We start from the raw sequence: 19,522 nt of genomic DNA, 5'->3' as shown, positions 1-19,522 counted from the left end.
AAACTAGACCATTAAAAACTCTCTCTGCTCTACAAGGTCAGGAACACTTGATAGTTCTTGCTAGTCTTTTGCGTCAAACAAGACATCATTTGTCTTTGTCATACAAATGACATTATTACTGATTTTGAGCCAAACAAGCCAGAAGATTGCTCGTTAATTAAAACAAATCCTTGTTTCAATACCTCTTCATATCCAATTCAATAAAAATGTTGACAAATTTAAAAAAAACTTATATTATTTGCATCATTTCTGTCAAATTCAGAATTTTGTCTATAGTGCTACCTCTTTAGTGCTAGTCCATCAGCATTACAGTGTGCTTAATTAAGTTAAACTGGTTTTAATAACATGCATGTGGCAAGTTTTCCAATATTGTAAGCTTATGTTTGTGTTCCTAAGAGCAAGATAGGCACAGGGGCACCAGCTTAATAATCCCGCCTAGGGCACCATAAGTCCTAAGGACGGCCCTGAATAAAACTATTTCCCATTGGCCCAAGTAAAAGCTTATGCATACTTCCTTTACTCCCCCTCACCCTCTCAAAACACACACATCCCAAAAAGTCAAACATTTCAGCTGTAACAAAACAGACCTACAGAATGAGTTCTCTCTTTTGTAAGAGTAGCATACATTTATCAGACTGGATGCTTGAGGAAAGAAAAAAAAAATCTGTCCTTCCCTTCTTCAGTATCCTGTTCCCTTCTCCAGCACTGGGAAGTGATCAGTAGCCCTATGGACAAGTGTTTAAACTGCTTCTGAAGTATTTGCTTTCTGAAAATTATGGCAACCTAACATGCTGTTTAATTAAAACGCTACATTTCTTAATGCAAAACTAAAGCCTGAAATACTTGCTATTCAAATGTTGCCTGTGCTGAACTATGAAAGGGTGATTATTTGACCCCATTTTAAAATAAATAGATAGTATAAAAACTACTGGTTGTGTCACTTTCACTCCTTTCAACTAAGTTCCTGTCCTTTGCCCTTGAATATTTCCCAATGTCTCTTCTAGACCACAGCCCTTCACACAACAACTCTTTAATGGAAGAGAATTCTGTGCCATTTTGATAGAACCGCAAAAGGGCAAGCCCCCCCAACATCCTCCCTCTTTTAAGATATTGAATTCCTCTTTGGGACAGGCTGTATGAAATTCCCAGTCTTGGATCCAAATTGTAAAATTAGTAAAAGGATTGAGATGATAGATCCATCTAAATCAAGAGAAACAGTATACATAAAACTGCTAGTTTATTTACCCTAGGCATTATAGTAATATAAACAGTTACAAACTAACCTGACATTTGATAAACTAGAGTGGTACTATAGGGTTAGTTACAGTTTATATGGACCATCTCTCAGTGATAGCTTTCTTCTCTCACCCTCTTGCATCTCCCAGTCTGAGGCTTCTTTGAGCCAAGCAACATCTGATACATTCACTTTTTTCTTTCCTCTTAAGTATCTAGCTTCTCCTAGGATCTGTGTGTCATAATTATTTACCTCCTTTCAGTTACAAACTATGATCATTTTGATCTTCAAGGATATAAAAGTTCATTCTCTCTCTCATATGAAGGTACTTACACAGATATCCTGGCCTATCATCATACTAGTCAAGTCTCCACCAATGTGGCACTCCCCAGCTTTAATATCAATGTGTTCTTCACTGCTTCATTTCACTCCAAATACTCTTTTCAAGGCAGTTCCCCACAACTACAAACTTCCAGGGAACAGTTACTTTCTCCCCACCTCCTTATGGTCCCTTATTGAGAAGGAATCCTTCTGGAATGCTAATTAACATTTTCTAATGGAAACAAGTAGTAGCTTACTAAAGAGACTGGGGAAAGGGCAGCGAATTTTAATGATTATTTATGATTTCTAATTGCAGTAGCACAGTGAATAGGGACCCTCTGTGCTAGGCCTTGCACTGACACAACAAAAATGATGGCCCATCTAAAAGAGCTTACAATGTAAGTTACAGGCCATGTCTACACTTACCAGGGATCTATGCCGCTGTCATCAACACAGTGCGGATCAATTTAGCAGGTCTAGTGAAGACCTGGTAAACTGATCGCAGAGCACTCTCCTCCAGTCGACTCCGGTACCTTACCCCTCTCCTTCCGGTGGAGTAAGTCAATGGGACAGCGCCTCCTGTCAACTCAGCACAGTTGTGACACCGCAGTAAGTCGACCTAAGCTACATTGACTCTAGCCACGTTATTCACATAGCTGGAATAGTGTAACTTAAAGATTGTTTGAGAGTGGAGGTACAGAGAAGAGTACAAGGAGCCCCAGAACATACCAATGCAGGATCCAGGCACACAGACATGGGGTGAAATCCTACTCCACTGAAAAGAACAACAAGACCCCCACTAACTCCAGTTGGACCAGGTTTATACCCGAACTGCTTCCTTAGGTACTGAGGTGAAGGGCTAGGTAGTGTGGTTACAAATGCTTCACAACACTAAAGAGTGTAGCCAAGGAATCCCCAACCCTCCTCAGTGCAATGTTCCTTAGGGAGGCTGGGGTGGAGTTTTAGTTTGCAGCATATCCAGGAGATTTCCCATTAGCACTAGTGAGCTCTAACTGTTACCCTTCTAGTTACACTCCAAGTCGAATACATTAAATAGAAGAAAAAGGCCAACGTAATAAAAAAGTACAGTTTATTATATTTCTCCAATTATGGGTGCTCTTCTATAATCCCTATTTAATATACATATGAAGCAATTGCTTACATCGTTTTTGTTTGACAAGGTTCATGAAATCTGTCCAAGTAGTTTTGGAATAAGTTCTATTGCATACTCCGATGATTTTAGTTGATCTGCAGTCCATAGCAGTTTAACTCAAAAAGTTGTTAGCCTCTCTCCTAATTTTGACCATGGAGAGACCACAAAGACAGTCATACATTTGAGAGTTGCTGATGACAATCACTGGCTGCACTTTGCCTGAACTTTCTTTTGATGCTTTGATTACAAAAACTTCTCCAGGAGTAGCTAAGTCTTTTTTTAATCAAGTTTTTGCTATCGGTAGATGCAAACAGAAGAACAAGGACATTCACACTTTGTTTTCTTTAGTTAATATTTAGTTTGTTTCTGCAGCACCCTCTGCTACTGCCTTATCTAGGACTTCTCTAAATAGCTCACTCTTGTGCATTTTGCAAATACAAGCTAGTTTGCTTAGCCATTAACCTAGCAAGATTAGAACTGAAGGTACCTACCTGCTACTACATTTGCTGCCACAGATAGTCACAGATCTTTGAGACTACAGGAGTGCAAATTACATATGGTTATACTACATATCCCATACTTCTCACTGCAACAGGCTGACTAGAAGTTGGACCATATAATTTTTGGAGGGTGGCATCATCATCACTTCCCTCTCAAACTCAGTTTAAGTACTGCTTGTCAACTGATTCAGTTCCTGTAAATTCCAAATGAACATGAAGTAGAGTTGCTTATCTTGCATTTTTATTTGAACTGACAGGTATCATATACCTCTTCTTTCCAAAACCCAATTATTAGCCATCATATTAAATGTATTCTATGCCTGCTTGTTAACAGCATGCTACAGCAACAAGTGCCTTGTTTATATGGAGGGATTTGCCTCAATTATAATCCATGTTGCAAAAATACCCAAGTTTCAAGAAATACTCAAACTCTACCAGGGCAAGTAATGGTTTTACCTGCCTACACTAGGAGTTTGCACCACTGTCGATACACTTGCCTACAAGTTACTACAGATGAAATTCCCTTTAAGTATTAGGGGCAAGGATCTCACATGTATGCTGTGCATGTAATGACTTTCAAGCTGTGGATCGAACTTTCTTACAGCTCACCATTCATATTAGAGGATTTTTTTTTATCCTGGAAAATAAATGGTATGGGGAGACAGACTAGAAATTTGTCCACCCTCCAAGTCAGGGCTAGAGATAACCTGCAAAATGTTTCTCACAGCTTGTTATAGACCCTTTGATTGCTTTTTACCCACCATTTAGACAGCAACTGTGGAAGATTCCAACCCACTCCATTTTGCTCTCAAATTCACTACTGTTTAAATTTGACAAAAGTAGACATTTTTAGACTCAGTCACAATCACATTCTAAAATCAAGTCTGAAAAGAGGTGCTCCCAACTGCAGAGACAGAACCTGATGACAACTGTCATGAAAAGACCTCGACTGAAAAAGCTGACATAGACACTATTAATCTCATAAGAGAAAGGCAACATTATTGAAAAGGAAAATGTGGCAGGCAAAAGCTATCAATGCAATAAAAATGCAAAATTAAATCATCTGATTTTTTTTCTTGGAAAGGGGAAGAGAAATGAAAAGCTAAATTACAACAATATGAAAAGATTCATGAAGCATACACTGTAGGTTGAACACACCTTGCATCATCAACTCTCCCTCCACTTCCACTGTTGCAATATTTATAACAGCAATTAAGGGCACATGGCCATTGTGGAGAGAATGAAACAGTTTAGACAAATTGCCGGGGAGACAAATGTTGTAGTTAAAGAAGTTACGAGTTACTTTACAAGTGTTCTAGCTGATGCTGTGCTAGAATGCTTGATAGAAATTTCAATCCTGCTCTAGGAGGGTGAACTCGAGTGGTAAGCCACTACAATTAAACACAAAACCCTGCTATTTTAAATACTCAATTTAAATGCAGGAGTTATAGCTCTCATTAGACAAGTTATTATTACAAGAACCTTAAATAGTAAGCATTCTGTAATTTTTAAAAGAATGCACTATTCAAGATTAGTTTTTCTATTTAAATTCCATGTTTAAAGAAATGTTACAGTACTAAACTGACTCTGATTTTTGCATCATACAGACAGCAGTCACCAATAGAGACTGTCAACTTAAAATTTTGAGTAAATTCACTCAATTATTTCAGGTATTATACAATAACCCATGAGCTCTCATTCCTTTTTTTTTTTTTTTTTTAAATAAAGCCAGTCACTTTTCCTATTTTGTTTTTAAACATAGCTTTTCTCTAGCCTCTGCCTTTGACCCAGCAACTGTGGAAAAATTCTGAATATGACGCAAAGAGATTCAATTATAAAATGCTCATAAATGTTACTTGTAACAGTAGTAATCACTTCTGTTTAAGATTTTAACATTTCTCTTTAATTTTGTACAAATTTAAAGAAAGAGCAACTGACCATTCATTCTAGACGCCCTTATTTGAACACAATCAATAATTTCCTTGGCAATTCTATCAAAGAGATAAGAAAAGCTAATAGTACAGAAGTACTTGATATCTCTTTGACTGTAAAGGGTTAACAAGTTCAGTAGCCTGGCTGTCACCTGACCAGAGAACCAATCAGGAGCCAGGATACTTTCAAATCTTGAGAGAGGGAAGTTTGTTGTGTGCTGTTAGTTTTTGGTGGTTGTTCACTCTGGGGGCTCAGAGGAATTAGACGAGCAACCAGGTTTCTCTCCATCTCCCTGATACAGGTTCTTATAGATCCAAATAGTGAGTACTAAATAGATAAAGTGAGCTAGGCTTATGTTTGTTTTCTTTATCTGCAATGTGCATTTGGCTGGAAGGAGTTCAAATTTGTATTTTGCTGAAAGGATTTAATTTGTACTTGAATATTAGGCTGGGAGGGTATTCCCAGTGTCTATAACTGAAAGACCCTATACCGATTCCATTTTAAATTTACAAAGATAATTTTACTGTTTTCTCTCTTTATTAAAGTTTTCTTATTAAGAACCTGCTTGTTTTTTTATTCTGGTGAGACCCAGGAGACGGGGTCTGGATTTCACCAGGGAATTGGTGGGGAGAAAGGCTGAATTCTCTCTGTGCCAGGATTACTTTCTCTCTCAGGAAGAGTCTGGGAGGGGGAAAGAGAAGGAGGGAGGAAGGTGAATTGTCCTCTCTGTTTAAGATTCAAGAGTTTGAATCACAGTGACTTCCAGGGTAATCCAGGGAGGAGAACCCTGGGAGAGGCAATGGTGGGGGAAAGGGTTTTCTTTCCTTGTGCTGAGATCCAGAGGGTCTGGGTCTGGGGTCCCCGGGCAAGTTTTGGGGGTACCAGAGTGTACCAGGCACTGGAATTCCTGGTTGGTGGCAGCGCTACAGGTTCTAAGCTGGTGATTAAGCTTAGAGGAATACATGCTGGTACCCCATCTCTTGGACACTAAGGTTCAGAGTGGGGATTGTACCATGACACAGGCAAATTAAGGATTGGTGTACCCAAACCTGACCTAATGGAACCAATAAGCCCAAAAGATCATAAGTGATCTGCACAATCTTCCACAATTCTCATTTGAGTCCGGGGCATTTCCTTCCAAAACAAATCAACGTATGCTGCCCAATATACAGTCCTCTCGCAGCAGGGGCTTCTTGTCCCCCTAAATCGAGTCTCATGGCAGGAGGTGGTAGAGGTTTTCTCCTCTCTTGACTGGATCCCAATCCACACAAAACTAAGGAGCAGCCCATTGAGTACAGCTGACAAGCTTTTTAAAATCGTGTCAAAATTTTGACTACTTGAAAAAGGACATATTCATTAAAAAAGTGTACCTGTTTTTTTGACCAACTGTAATAAGGAGCAGGGAGGCCACAGCCAACCTGAAGACCAATGGTAGGGGGGCCCCCTTCCAACTACCCTTGCAGTGTCTCCTGCTCATAACAGTGACAGCAGCATTGGAGTTGCTGCTCTGTAGATTTAAGAAAACAAGACTGCATTTGTTTATGCTTTGTTCACACCTGGAAATTCTCACAAAAATAAGAACTAAAACACTTCAAGATTTCATTTTTTAAAATTCTGCAGAATTTAATGACAGTCCCACAGAAAAATTCCTGCTTGCTCTCGGCAACTGGCTTTTCTGAATCTTGGCCCAAAGTACTGTATGGACATATTTTAGTGTCAAGTTAAGAGAGCTACAAAGATCACACACTTTGATAATTTCAAAAGACACCAAACTTTTCTTCTCATTCTAAGCTGACCTAGGCTTTCCTAATTTACAACAAATGCTTGACTAATCACTATGAAGACTCTAGACTAGAGAACAGTGTTTCAGTTTGGTTTTAATGACAAGGCAAGAACACAAAAATAAACGTGAAGCTTCTTTTCAAATTTCCAATATTATTGGAGGGAGGGGGAATGAAACAATGAACTACAGAGGTGAAATAGTTATCACTGCAGTTTTAGGAGGAACAAAAGGGGAGGGGCTGCCTTATCAGGCCTGAGTTAAAAGCACACCTGTCAAAACACAGATTTCAGTTGCCAGGAAGAGAACAAAGCCCGATTATGCTGCCAACACTGGCATGTCTGGGGCTGATTTAACTGGAGCTATGACCCTAAATACCGAAGCACCAACTTGGCAAGAGACTTTTAGGGGAAGGGAAAAGATTTTATTTATGATTTTACTCAAATACTTTAATTGTTCATATTAGTGTATATTACCCCGGGTTTTAATACACAAGCGTCAGATGCCACAAAAAGATTTAAAAAAAAACTTCTCTAAAATGTAATTTTGGTATTTACTTTGGGTTACAGGTGCAGGAATAAGGTTTCTAATATAGGAAAGTGTGGAGCAAGAAAGCAGACATGATGGAATTTAGGTGAAATCCCAAGAGTCACAACTTCTAACATTCAAGAAGTCAGAAATTTAACTTAGGTAAAGTCATGAAGTTTGTTACTATCCTTATACAGCACAAGTTAATTTGTATTTAACAAGCATGTTAAAATATTTGTCTCATCTTATGATCCACAATAAGTAATTATAGCTCATCCATCAAATTTGATGGGAGACTCCATCATTAAAATTTTATGCTGCTATGCGTGCTAATTCTACCTTCAGAAAATGAAAAAAATGAACCTTTTTTTTTTTAAGCACATACTTTTTGGAGCCATTGTTAACTTAGGGCATTAGAATTAGTTTTGGAAAGAAGGAAAGACTAGAAGCTTTTTTAACTTTGCTCCAGTACCCTGAATAATAGTTCAAAGTGCCCATCTACACATTTTAAACAAACACTTATTATACACAGCCTTTTTCAGTTCAAACCCTGCTATATAGAGGCTGAAAATATTTTGAGAGATAAGAAACTGACAGTCTGCAAACCAAAAAATCCAACAGTTAAGTTTAACCTTTAGATTCTTCAAGACTCTATAAATTGGTATTAAAGCTGCAAAGTTAATTTTAATGTTACTTCTCTACTTTTTACAAGTCTATGTAAAAATTTTAATGGAATTTCTTTGTTCTAGCTAACGGTGCTCAAACACATTCATGCCAAACAATAAAAGATAAAACTGAAAATCAAGCTGGATCTTCTCAAGTTTACCAGCACTACAAAGCTTCTTCTTCCTACATGATATATAGGCCTAAATAGCATGCAACATATTTTTCCTTCTATTTTGGCACATATATCACTTCGGAAGTGTGAGGCCCGAGGTTTTAAAAGCTCTTTTTTGATGTCTATTTCTGTTAATTTCAATGGAAGTTAAGACACACAGGCACTTCTAAAAATTCCACTGGGCATCTATCTGCATCATTAGGTGCATAAATACTTTTAACAATCTGGCCTAATATTTCTAAAGACCTTGTATAAAAGGAGTAAATTATGAAGTTATGTTTTTTATTTTTGTGTGTACACACACACACGCAAATACTGATGTCATTACAACTAGGATAGCAGTAATTTGGCTATCACCAATCAAAAGCTCCAAAACACATTTTCCTTTGAGGAAAAAAAGTCAAAATTAATGGGATGTTTGGGCTAGAACTGAACTCTGTTTTAGCCCCCAAAAAGGTCACAGAACCTGCCCTCTCCAAGATTTCCAGTGGAGAAACTTCACTGGAGGGAATCCAAGATGGAATTTGGAGGAAAGGAACTCAAAAGAACACCTGTGAAACAGCTCACTTAAGTAAGATTGAAGATATATTTAATTATTATTTTATAACAAGAAAGACGGGAAAGTTGTTGGAGAGGCAAGTAGGGTCAAGGGAAAGACTAGGTCATGAGTACATTTTTGAGAGAACCAATCTCTGTTCAGGGATGCAAAGAGGCAAATCACAATCAAACAAAATAAATGAATAGGTCAGAGTTAAAGCTGTGTATTTCAGGTTGCTTGTCAGCTGTTTGTTGGGCTGAATGAGTCCTGTTGAAATCAAACTGCATTTGTCAGAGAAGGCATTAGTGTTGTAGAATGGTGGAGTGTTGTGACTGTAGTGGACTAATGCTTGAAAAAATCAGTTTGTACTAGGTGTTGCCTTTAATGTACGAGTTCCTGGCTTTTGGTATTTGCATTGTAAGGAAATGTATCTGACCAACCTTAATTCTAATTTAAAGAAGTTTGTGTATGGGATTTTTAAATTTTTTTCACTTGTTAGAGTTTAGGATAGAGTTAACACATTCAGAGGAGGCAAATCAAAGTTAACAGCTTTGGCTCAATAGGTTAGGTTTTCAACCCACATGAGATAACTAGATTATTATTCACTCTTTGGAAGGTTAAGGACTTTATACACAAACACTGTATTGCATAGAACTAATAAAATAGGTATATTTCCAAGAGATAGCCACTGTATGAAAAACATTAAATAAGCGACGATTTTTACTTTAAAAATATGTTGCAACAAGTCATCCAACTGCAGATTAGAATTACTAGTTTCTATAAACTACTTTAGCCACTGCAATAAAGTAATTTTATCTCCAAACACTAAATTAACTTTAACACCACTTTCTCGACAAAGTCAAAAAATTCACAAAAAATACAACGTCCATCCTACTTAGGCACAACTGGTAAAGTGTAATATGTTTATGCTGTAATGTGTTCTTAGGTGTCTGGAAAAGCCAATGGGTCTAATTTCTAAGTGGTGCTGAGCATGTGGGGCTCCCACACGAGAACATGGGAATGTCAGGTGCTCAGAACCTTGGGGTGGAGGTGTGTGTGGAGAATCAAGATCTTGATGTGAGAGTATACTAAACCATGAAAAAAGATTCTTGAGAACAGTACAAAAGAAATACAAAGATAAGAAACTCAAAGCGTGACCTAATTTTACAAAAGATACATAGATAAAAAAGGTGGCACATCCATGCCATTGAATTAAAACAGACCTTATTCCCTTAGGAAAGGCTTACTTTGGAAGTCATCAGGGAGAGATGACACCAACTAAAGTTTGCAAGTATTGTTCTATGCTAGCACAGCATTCTGAAAAGTTTGCTGCAAGATGGACAACAATACTACTACTTTCCACTGACATATCTCCTTTTTTCCATAGATCTCAAAGCACTTCAAGATGGGCAAGCGGTACCCCGTTATAGATGGGCAAACTTAGGGACAGAGAATTTAACGCTGCAGGTCTCTCTCCCCCCTCCCAACTCTCACAAAGCCAAGGGAGATCACATGAAAACATAGACCCACATTGCCCAGTGACTCCAGGATGGAAACTGTCCCCAATATTTTCGGAATGAAGCTATGGGTTTGTCTCCAATTGTCATACTAAGGAGAGCGCATTCTTTTGAAAAGTATAGCTCATATAGATTAATCTAGGACCTGCCAAAAGCCAAGAATTTTTCTTCATAAGGAGAAGACAGATAAAGTAAGTCTGAAGAGAGACAATCCTGAGTTCAGAGGGTTGAAGAGAAACTCTAGGGGAACAGAAGTCTTTGCAAGATTTCAGTATCATCTTCTGACTGGAATAACCTCTCTCTCCTCTCTCTCTGTTATTTTAAGAGTACACTCCATCATAATTTGAGTGGTCTTGCTGGGAAGGACCTCAGAGAAACTCTAGGAAAGATTGACTGATTTTTGCCTTGTTCATGAGCAGCAGGGACCCTATCTCAGCCAGGAGCAAAGTAACAAGAGTGATTTGGTTATCAGTTGACAGCAGTTTAACTAGAGTAGGCTCTGCAGCCTCACCAGTACCCACCCTGGTTTCTGAGGCACCTCTGTCCTACTGTCTTGGACACCTTCTCACTATCCCTTTCTGGTGCCTCTTAACCATGACAACAAGCCCTTCAATATCTCTAAAACAGCCAATCTCTGTGCATTTGGGGGGTGGGGTGGAGAGGGAGATCCTCAGCATATTCTATATAACAGCATTCAATGAGTGCATGAGAATGCTATTTGTTTGGGTATTATAGTGTTAATCTACTTACATCACAGTTGTTTATTCAGCTTTTAAAAACAGTTTCCTATTTTCAGTTTTGCTATTCCCTTCTTAATTTAAATAAAGCCGCATCAGGTAGACTATCCACTTTCTGTTGTTTCACTGTTCACTTTGTGTGTGATTCCTTTAAAATTATAAACTACTGTATTCTGAGTTTCCATGGAAAGTTTCCTGCAGGTATTAACACATGCATTCAGGATGTGGAACTTGTTTTTTCCAGCTGGAGGCACTGAATATTCTAAAAATCAGGTACTGGAATTAAAGTAGCATATGGAAACTGCAAGCTAATAGGTGTTCGCTAACATGCAATATAGAATCCTAATCTAGACAAGACCCTGGAAAGTCTGCCAACGGCTCAAATTAACCCAAATCTCCCTAGCCCTCTCATTTAATTTGGTGCCCTTGTTCAGAAGTAAGTGCTTGACTATTTAAAGAGAGAGAGTTAAATATTTAAAACAAAAAACAAAAACAAACAGTTATGGTCACCAAAACACCTTTAACTCTTTCTTCAGTATTATAACTGTGAACCAGAAACTCTTAGATAAACATTCAACCATCAGTTTCATTAAGTCAAACAGCAACAATAAGACAATACATTACTTTAATATTAACAAACCCATATGACAGTTAAAGAAGACTTGACTTGAGTGTCTGATTTCAGATTGTACCCCAAGGATACAATTAAGGATGTACAGGTAAGTAATTGCACAGTTTTGAACATTTTCTTTTTCTTCAAGTGGAACGTGAATTTATAATTTCTCAACTTTTTTATGTTTTGAGAAACTACAATGATTTCTTCCGGATTCTTTAAGCAGATGCATCAGATAAAGGCAGGTAAAATCCTCCTTTCAATCTTCATTATGTTTTTTTGCCTTGGAATTTCTTTAGATTAATACCAAAGTTTGGAATTGCTTAGTGACAAGAGACCCTGCAAGCCACTCAGAGGTGGACTATGTCCTTTCCAAACAACCTCTTCCTTCATTACTGCCATCGATGTGGGTCATGAAGACTGCAAAATATACAATGCATACATGAAAATTGATAAGTGTTACATCTATATTTTAAAAGTAAAAATGTGGTAATCAAAAGTGGACATCTCTGTTATGTATTTTTGTGATGACACCTTTAAGTGTGAAAGAGGGGACATGGGGGAGCACAGCTCTGCATGCCTCTCCCACCTCCTCGCCCCAGCTAAAAGAGTGTACCCTTCACTCATGCTTCTGGGAGCTCAGCTTCCTGTGAACATCCTCTCCTTCTGTTTCTTCACAAGTTGTATGAAACAAGAACACATCAAATAGAAGAGATGGATCCTATATAGAGAAATTATGGTGCTCGGAGCCTTCGCACATGAAGTGATATCCTGTACTGATATCTGCCAGCTAAATCCATCCGGTAAGTCCTAACTACCTTTTCCTCAGAGAACCAGGGGAACAAGTGAAACTGACAGCACCACATTCAAAACAGGTGAGAGGAAACAAAGGTCCCTTCCCCCCAAATAAATCTACATTCCTTTATTCCCCCTGTTACAGGAGGAGTTTTCTCCCTGCTAGTTTTCTCTGTCTCCACAGGGATGGAAAATGACAGATCCTGGCACCTCCCAACTTTCCTTCTCATCTGGGGATAAAAAAAAAAAGTACATGCCACTGGCTTCCCCCCCACCCATGGAGACTGGTTTGAGGAAGTTTACACAAAGCTAGCCTGCCTTTATACTCATTCTGCAAAATATCTCATTAGCTAGGGACAGCCCTGGTGAGAGCATTCTGGGGGGCCACCCCATGCCTCTGCCAGGGGGAGGGGAGCAAGGGGAAACCACCCTCCAAACACTCATCGGTGGTGTGGCTGGGGCCAGGCCGCTGCACTTCCCACTGCTGGTGAGTGCAGGCCCAGCCCTGCTGCAGTCCTCAGGGGAGTGGGGTTGGGGCAGGGACGGGAAGAGGCGGAACTGGGGCCAGGGCTATGGGGAGGAGGCGGAGCAGGGGCTAGAGCAGCACACAGCTGCACAGGGCACCAGGAAATTTGGTGCTCCAAATTTCCTGGTGCCCTACACAGTTGCATACTTTGCATATGGGTAAGGATAGCTCTGGCTCTCACTGTTGCTGCCCTGATCAGCCAGGATTTTCTTCTCTTCTTCTAGGTTGGCAGCTGTGAGATAGTACTGTTATAAGGTATTGCCCAGAAGACCCAAACTACATTAGATGACTTAGGAGGGGACAACATGCTTGTTTGGGCACATTCCATGTGTGCACTGTGGTTGTTGATGTTAAATTATTAACATCCTGCACCAGGTAGGGAACAAGTCAGTGAGTCTTAAGCCAGATTCTGCTCCCACTGAGGAAAATAGTACAAAATCAGTTTAGACTTGAAACCTTCATCTAATTTCTAACCATCAGAGGAGTGACCTGTTCTGGAACAGCCTTCCAAGGGGAGCAGTGGGACAAAACACCTATCTGGCTTCAAGGCTAAGCTTGATAATTTTATAGAAGGGATGGTATGATGGGATAGCCTAATTTTGGAAATCAATTCGTCTTTGACTACTAGCGATAAAGATGCCCAATGGCTTGTGATAGGATGTTAGATGGGGTGGGATCTGATTTACTACAGAGAATTCTTTCCTGGGTGTCTGGCTGGTGAGCCTTGCGCACATGCTCAGGGTTTAGCTGATTGCCATATTTGGGGTCAGGAAGGAATTTTCCTCCAGGGCAGATTGGCAGAAGCCCTGGGTTTTTTTCACCTTCCTCTGCAGCGTGGGGCACGGGTCACTTGCTGGAAGATTCTCTGCACTTTCAAGTCTTTAAACCATGATTTGAGGACTTCAATGGCTCAGACACAGGTTTGATACAGGACTGGGTGGGTGAGATTCTGTGGCCTGCATTGTGCAGGAGGTCAGACTAGATGATCATAATGGTCCCTTCAGACCTTAAAGTCTATGAAATCAATAAATAACCTCCCTCTTCCCCCCACCCAATTCTTATCTGAATAGAGTAGAATCTAAACTTTGAGTCAGATGGACCAATTATTGGACAAGAAGATGCTATCAAAGTGGCAGACAAATGTCAGATTCAGGTAATCCATTTCATGAATATATTTCAAAACAATGAGTGAGTACACATTAATACAGTAAATAAGTACCTAGATACACTCCCAGGCTGTGCTACATTAATTTCTCCCCCAAACTATGAGACAACTCAAAGTATTTAGATGCCTTTCATAATCTTCACATTTCTCAATTGTGTATAGACCTAGCACTGGCAGACAGAATACAGTGACTGACCATCTCCTTCTGGTAGACTGCATGTCCATGCTGGTTATATTAGATCGCCTACTTTTGATACCATTGATCACAAGATGCTGTTGAGTAGCCTGCAAACATTGTGAGGAGTGATCTGCTGCCCTTCAGCAGCTTTTTATTTTTTTGGCAAGATCTCAACAGGTAGCTGTGGACAACTGATCCTTTTCCCAAAGGACTCAAGTGAATGGAGCTGCAGTGTGCTATTCTACCCTGCACCCGCACATTAAACATATATATGGGGCCATTAGGAGAGTACTGAGCATAGGGGGTGGTGTTTTCACTATGCTTATCACATCCAACTCAGATGATGACATGGTTCTGAGTCTCAACCAGTGTCTCACTGAGATTAAGATTAGGTGAGAGTGAGTTGGTTGAAGCTCAACCCATACAAGACAAAAATGATGATGGTTGGTTGGAAGAAGCAACCAGAAAGGATTCTGGAGATTATATCAACCCTTATTATTGAGGAAGTGCATTCCCTAGCACTTGAGTTCACAGCCTGGTGGAGATCTCAGGACCTCCCCCACCAGCTGATGTTCAACTGTAATCAAGTCATCTTTTTAACAACCACACCTGGCCAGGATGTTGTGACCTCTTTCAGATGTGGACCTTGCAATCTAGCTATGCCTCTCATCTTAAAATGTCTAATCTATTCCAAAGCTCTCTGCACAGGGCTAAAGCTTAAAACCATTCACAGACTGAAGATGCAACAGTTCACTCGTTGAATGAGTCATGATATAGATGGCCTACTGTTCTTTTAGTAGCATTTAAGGTGTTGGCTATGACCTATAAAACCCTGAACAGCCTACTGGAGAAACCACTTCTTTCCTTGTGACATACCACAGCAGCTGCAATCACTGAAGCTGGATCCCCTTTGCTAAAAACAAGAGAAGACTATCAGCTCAGTGTTCTCAAGGAGGGCCCCAGGACTCTGAACTTGGTCCCCATCTTGGTCCAGAACAACCCAAAGTTGATGACCTGGAAAAGTCTTGGTTCGGTAGGTCTTCTAGAGAAAGACAAGGGTATGTTTGTGGATATGATTTGGGTACAAAGGTTTTTCTGATGCTTTTTTTCATTTTTACTGTTTGTTAAGTGAAGTAAATTGTTACTGCTGTATGATTATTTAAAGCTGTTGATTGAACTATTTTTACATTGGTATTAATGCTGATGGGTGGTTATTTTAAGTATTTTTGTCACAGTGCTCAGAGCTTTTCTAGGGGTGTTTTTATAATGTTAAATCTAAAATGGAATATTTTGAATTTATCACCACTGGTTGCAACATGAGCAGTGTGGATAAGGTGCCCACAGCCACTAACATTTTAATCACTCCATTCAGAGCAAGTCTAAACAGTGTAACCCTCTTGTCTGCAAGAAAACTCCCCTCACTATCCCCCCTCTGGTGAAACTACCAGTGTGAAATTTTAGAGTGAAAAAATGCTAGCATAGACAGACCCCAAAAAGTTAATGACGTTAACCAAAAGAATAGTGATCTAACAGTGAAACGCTAATTCAAACATGTCCTAGGATAGTAAAAAAGCTCTGGTATTGTTGGTCTAAATCCAGTTTCTAGGGGACCAGCACTCACACAACAAAAGGATCGAAAATACCAGCAATTTTAGCAAGTCCTGCAGAGAGACCAAGGATTCACTAGGCATAACAACTGAGCTCCCTCTCACTCCTTCAGATGGTTTTCCATATTAAGAGCAGATGAACTTCTACTGCCACCATCTCACTGCTTTTTTTTTTTTTTTTTTGACATGAAAGGACTAGAATCTCCACGTCCATTAATCTGACACCAGTCATCAGCACTAAATCATCATGTTAATGAAAAAAGTATGATAGAAGTCAAATATCATGCGAGTCACCATCATTAAATCTTTAATTAATAGAAAAATAGGTGAAGAGAAAGAAAGAAGAGACTATGAAAAATATTTATTGTAGAGTGTTTTATAACCACAGAACAGACAAGGAAGAAAGTATATTATGAGTCTGCTATTTTACTCAGGTTTTTTAAGTTTCTGTCTAGGAAGACAGGACTTTGCTCTCTGTGTTACAATTAGGTATATAAACTCTGTGCTAATTTTTAACAGAGTTTTTACCTATTTAGTGATATGGTTGACTTACATATCATGACTGGTCAGTAACCAAGACAACTAACCAACCATGTCACTCTTGCCAGAAGCTCCCACTGCCACAAGACTGTCTTCCAGTAGCAAATAAGCACACACTTATTTCAATATAGCACTTTCTAATGGTGTCAAGTTTATGGTTTTAACCAGTTGTTGTCCTCTCTAACTCTCTGTACATAAGGATATCCCCGAATGCATTACCACAGGACCTACTTGGAGAGGGGAGGGCATGTTATGCCTCAGCTGAGGTACCACAGGCTAGCTGCCCATATTTTCCCAGAAAACAATATAATGTAACCTAAGCAACGCAGTGGGTGCAGATATACCAACAGGACTGCAATAAGTTGGTTTGTAGACACCAACTGAACTTGTAGCCAGTTAAGATCAACATGCCTAACTGGTTACAAAAAGTCACAATTACAGGTGTAATGTGTAAGTCAAAGTTTCATGTGTTCGCTCCTTCATTCCAGCTGTCCACATCCAGCAGCCTGTGACAAATGTATAGCTCTAACAGGCCAGGTCCCGCTCACTCCATAAATCTGATTTATACAGCAGCCTCCTCTACTTTGCTGATCGTAATAAAAAACACGGTTAAAACACACTAAAGACATAGTTAAAATACCCTCTTAAAACAGAAGTCGTTTAGAAGACTTACTGTTGCTCGATTTGAGGTCTCGGTGTAGGATGGGGACGATGGCTTCCTCGTGTAGGTAGAGCATCCCGCGGGCTATCTGCACTGCCCAATTCACCAGGATGTGCGGGGGTACGCGGCGGCCCCAACGGCTCCCCCCGCAGGTGGTAGCTGCCCCTGCCAGGGCTCTATTGAGGGAGCCTCCCCTCGCAAACTCCATCACCAGGCAGAGGTTGGGCTCCCGCAGGCAGACTCCGTGCAGCTCGATGATGTTGGGATGCTTCAGCATAGAGAAGAGCTTGGCCTCCTGCCGCACGCTCTCAGCTGTGGCCATGATGTCTTCATCGGGGTCCTGCCGGGCCGCTTTCACTGCCACTTCCTGGCCCCGCCAGGTGGCCCGATACACTTTGCCGAAGCCCCCCACGCCGATGATCTCCTGCAGCTCCAGATGCTGGAAGTCGATCTGGGCTAGGGAGCCGGGCTGGTCTCCCCCACCTCCGGCCCTCCAGTCCTGCGGAGCTGGGCTCGGGGCCAGGCGCCCGTCCTGCTCCTGCTGGCGCGGGTACCGGCCCGGCTGGTAAGTCACGTAGTTGGCCGGGAAGATGCCGAGGCGGTGGCGGATTTTGCCCGCCCACCAGCCATCGTCCCCCGAGACGGCCGCATCCTTGGACAGCACTTCGACCACGTCGCCCCGCCGCAAGCTCAGCTCGTCCTCCCCGTTCGCCTCGTAGTCGTACAGCGCGGTCCAGAGCGGGCAGGACGGGCCGCTGCCGCCCGCCGAGCAGCCCTGGGCCGCCGCCCCGGAGCCCAGCAGAGCCATGGCAGGGACCGGGGCACGGGCCGCAGCAGCCTCAGCCGCGGCATCCGGGAGAGCCGGAGGCTCCGCCGGGAAAGCTCATCCTCACCTGCCGCGCTAACCGCACCTGCGAGCGGCGTGGGGCGGGCCCCGCTGAGCGGCCGGGGGCGACCCACAGCTAGAGCGGCCAAGCCCGCGGGGGGTAACAGGGCAGGCCCAGGCCGGTCTCTGCTCCGCCCCTGTCCGCAGCTTCATGGGGCCAGCACCGGCCGCGCCGCCCCGGCCAGAGCTGCTTCAGACACTCAGCCCAGCGGGGCCTACGTCCGCCCTCGACCGCGCCGGATTGGCCAGTCCGGGACACGTGATCCACGGGGAGAGGCGGGGGGTGGGTCAAAGGCAGGTGCAGGTAGCTTCGCTGCTTCCTCCACAGACAGGCGGGTGGGCCCTTGGGGCAGGGCCCCACTGTGGGTGAGTCGGGGCAACCGCGCCGGGAGAGCGAGCGGGAAGGTGTTAGTGCAACACAAAGGAAGTCCGTCCTCCAGCCCTGGGGAGAGACTTGGCAACACTTTGCATTCAAACAAGCTGACGAGGGACTCTCTCTCCCTGCCAGAGAGAGACTAGGCAAGCCTGGGCACAGCGGTCTAAGGCGTGAGTAACGGGCAAGGAGGGAGTGCCAGTGTGTAAGCATGTGAGTTAGGCCCTGGCTGCATTGCTTTATGTCCTCCCACCCTTACATTTCCCTCATTGCTCCCACTTGTTGCAGATCATTAATGTGGACAGTTTGCAGTTTAAGTTTTAACTATGGTGCCATCTATATCTATTCGACCAGCTCTAGCAACACGGTAGTTAAATGCTGCTACTGTTTCATGGTCTACACTAGCACTCCCACCTTGTTAGCTATGGTAAGAAAGTATAGTGAAAAAAATGGTAGTAGACAAGGCATCAGGAAGAGATTAAGGAAAGAAGGAACTGGAGGAAAATTATGGGAAGAAATATGCAAATTATAAGATGCAAATCAGACAGTAATACAGTAAAAGAAAGAAAACTGGAGTGAAGGACTAAAGGGGAAAGGTGGAGAAAGAAAAGCAAGGCAATCTAGCATTAAAATACATTAAAAGAACAAGTGCCAATCTTGTCAAAAGAACAGGAGTACTTGTGGCACTTAGAGACTAACAATTTATTTGAGCAGAAGCTTTCATGGGCTAAACCCACTTCATCAGATGCATGCATGGAAAATACAGTAGGAGATGATATCATAGACAGGAGACATGACAAAAATGGGTGTTGCCATGCTAACTATAAGGAAAGAAATAAGTTAAGGTGGGCTATTTATCAGCAAGAGAAAAAAACTTTTGCAGTGATAATCAGGATGGGCCCATTTCCAACGGTTGACAAGAAGGTGTGAGTAACAGTAGGGGGAAAAATTAGCACGGGGAAATAGTTTTTAGTTTGTGTAATTACTCATCCACTCCCAGTCTTTATTCAAGCCTAATTTAATGGTATCAAGTTTGCAAATTTTCAATTCTGCGTTTCTCATTGGAGTCTTTTTTGAAGTTTTTTGTTGAAGAATTGCAA

The 19,522-nt window shown here is 41.5% G+C and overlaps 1 protein-coding gene across 1 annotated transcript in view; it reads right to left on the bottom strand.

The window, feature by feature from the left end:
* Positions 1-18,282, bottom strand: part of MAP3K21 (mitogen-activated protein kinase kinase kinase 21) — a 79,157-nt gene extending 60,875 nt beyond the window's left edge. Inside the window, exon 1 of the mRNA XM_075064159.1 lies at positions 17,176-18,282. Coding sequence (XP_074920260.1) covers positions 17,176-17,971 — 796 coding nt within the window. The 5' untranslated portion in view covers positions 17,972-18,282. The remainder of the gene's footprint in view (positions 1-17,175) is intronic.
* Positions 18,283-19,522: the final 1,240 nt, after the last annotated feature.

This window comes from Chelonoidis abingdonii, chromosome 3 (genome assembly GCF_003597395.2).
Source record: "Chelonoidis abingdonii isolate Lonesome George chromosome 3, CheloAbing_2.0, whole genome shotgun sequence".
NCBI lineage: Eukaryota > Metazoa > Chordata > Testudines > Testudinidae > Chelonoidis > Chelonoidis abingdonii.
Note: the sequence above shows the minus strand (reverse complement) of the source record. Positions and strands in the feature narration are given on the sequence as shown.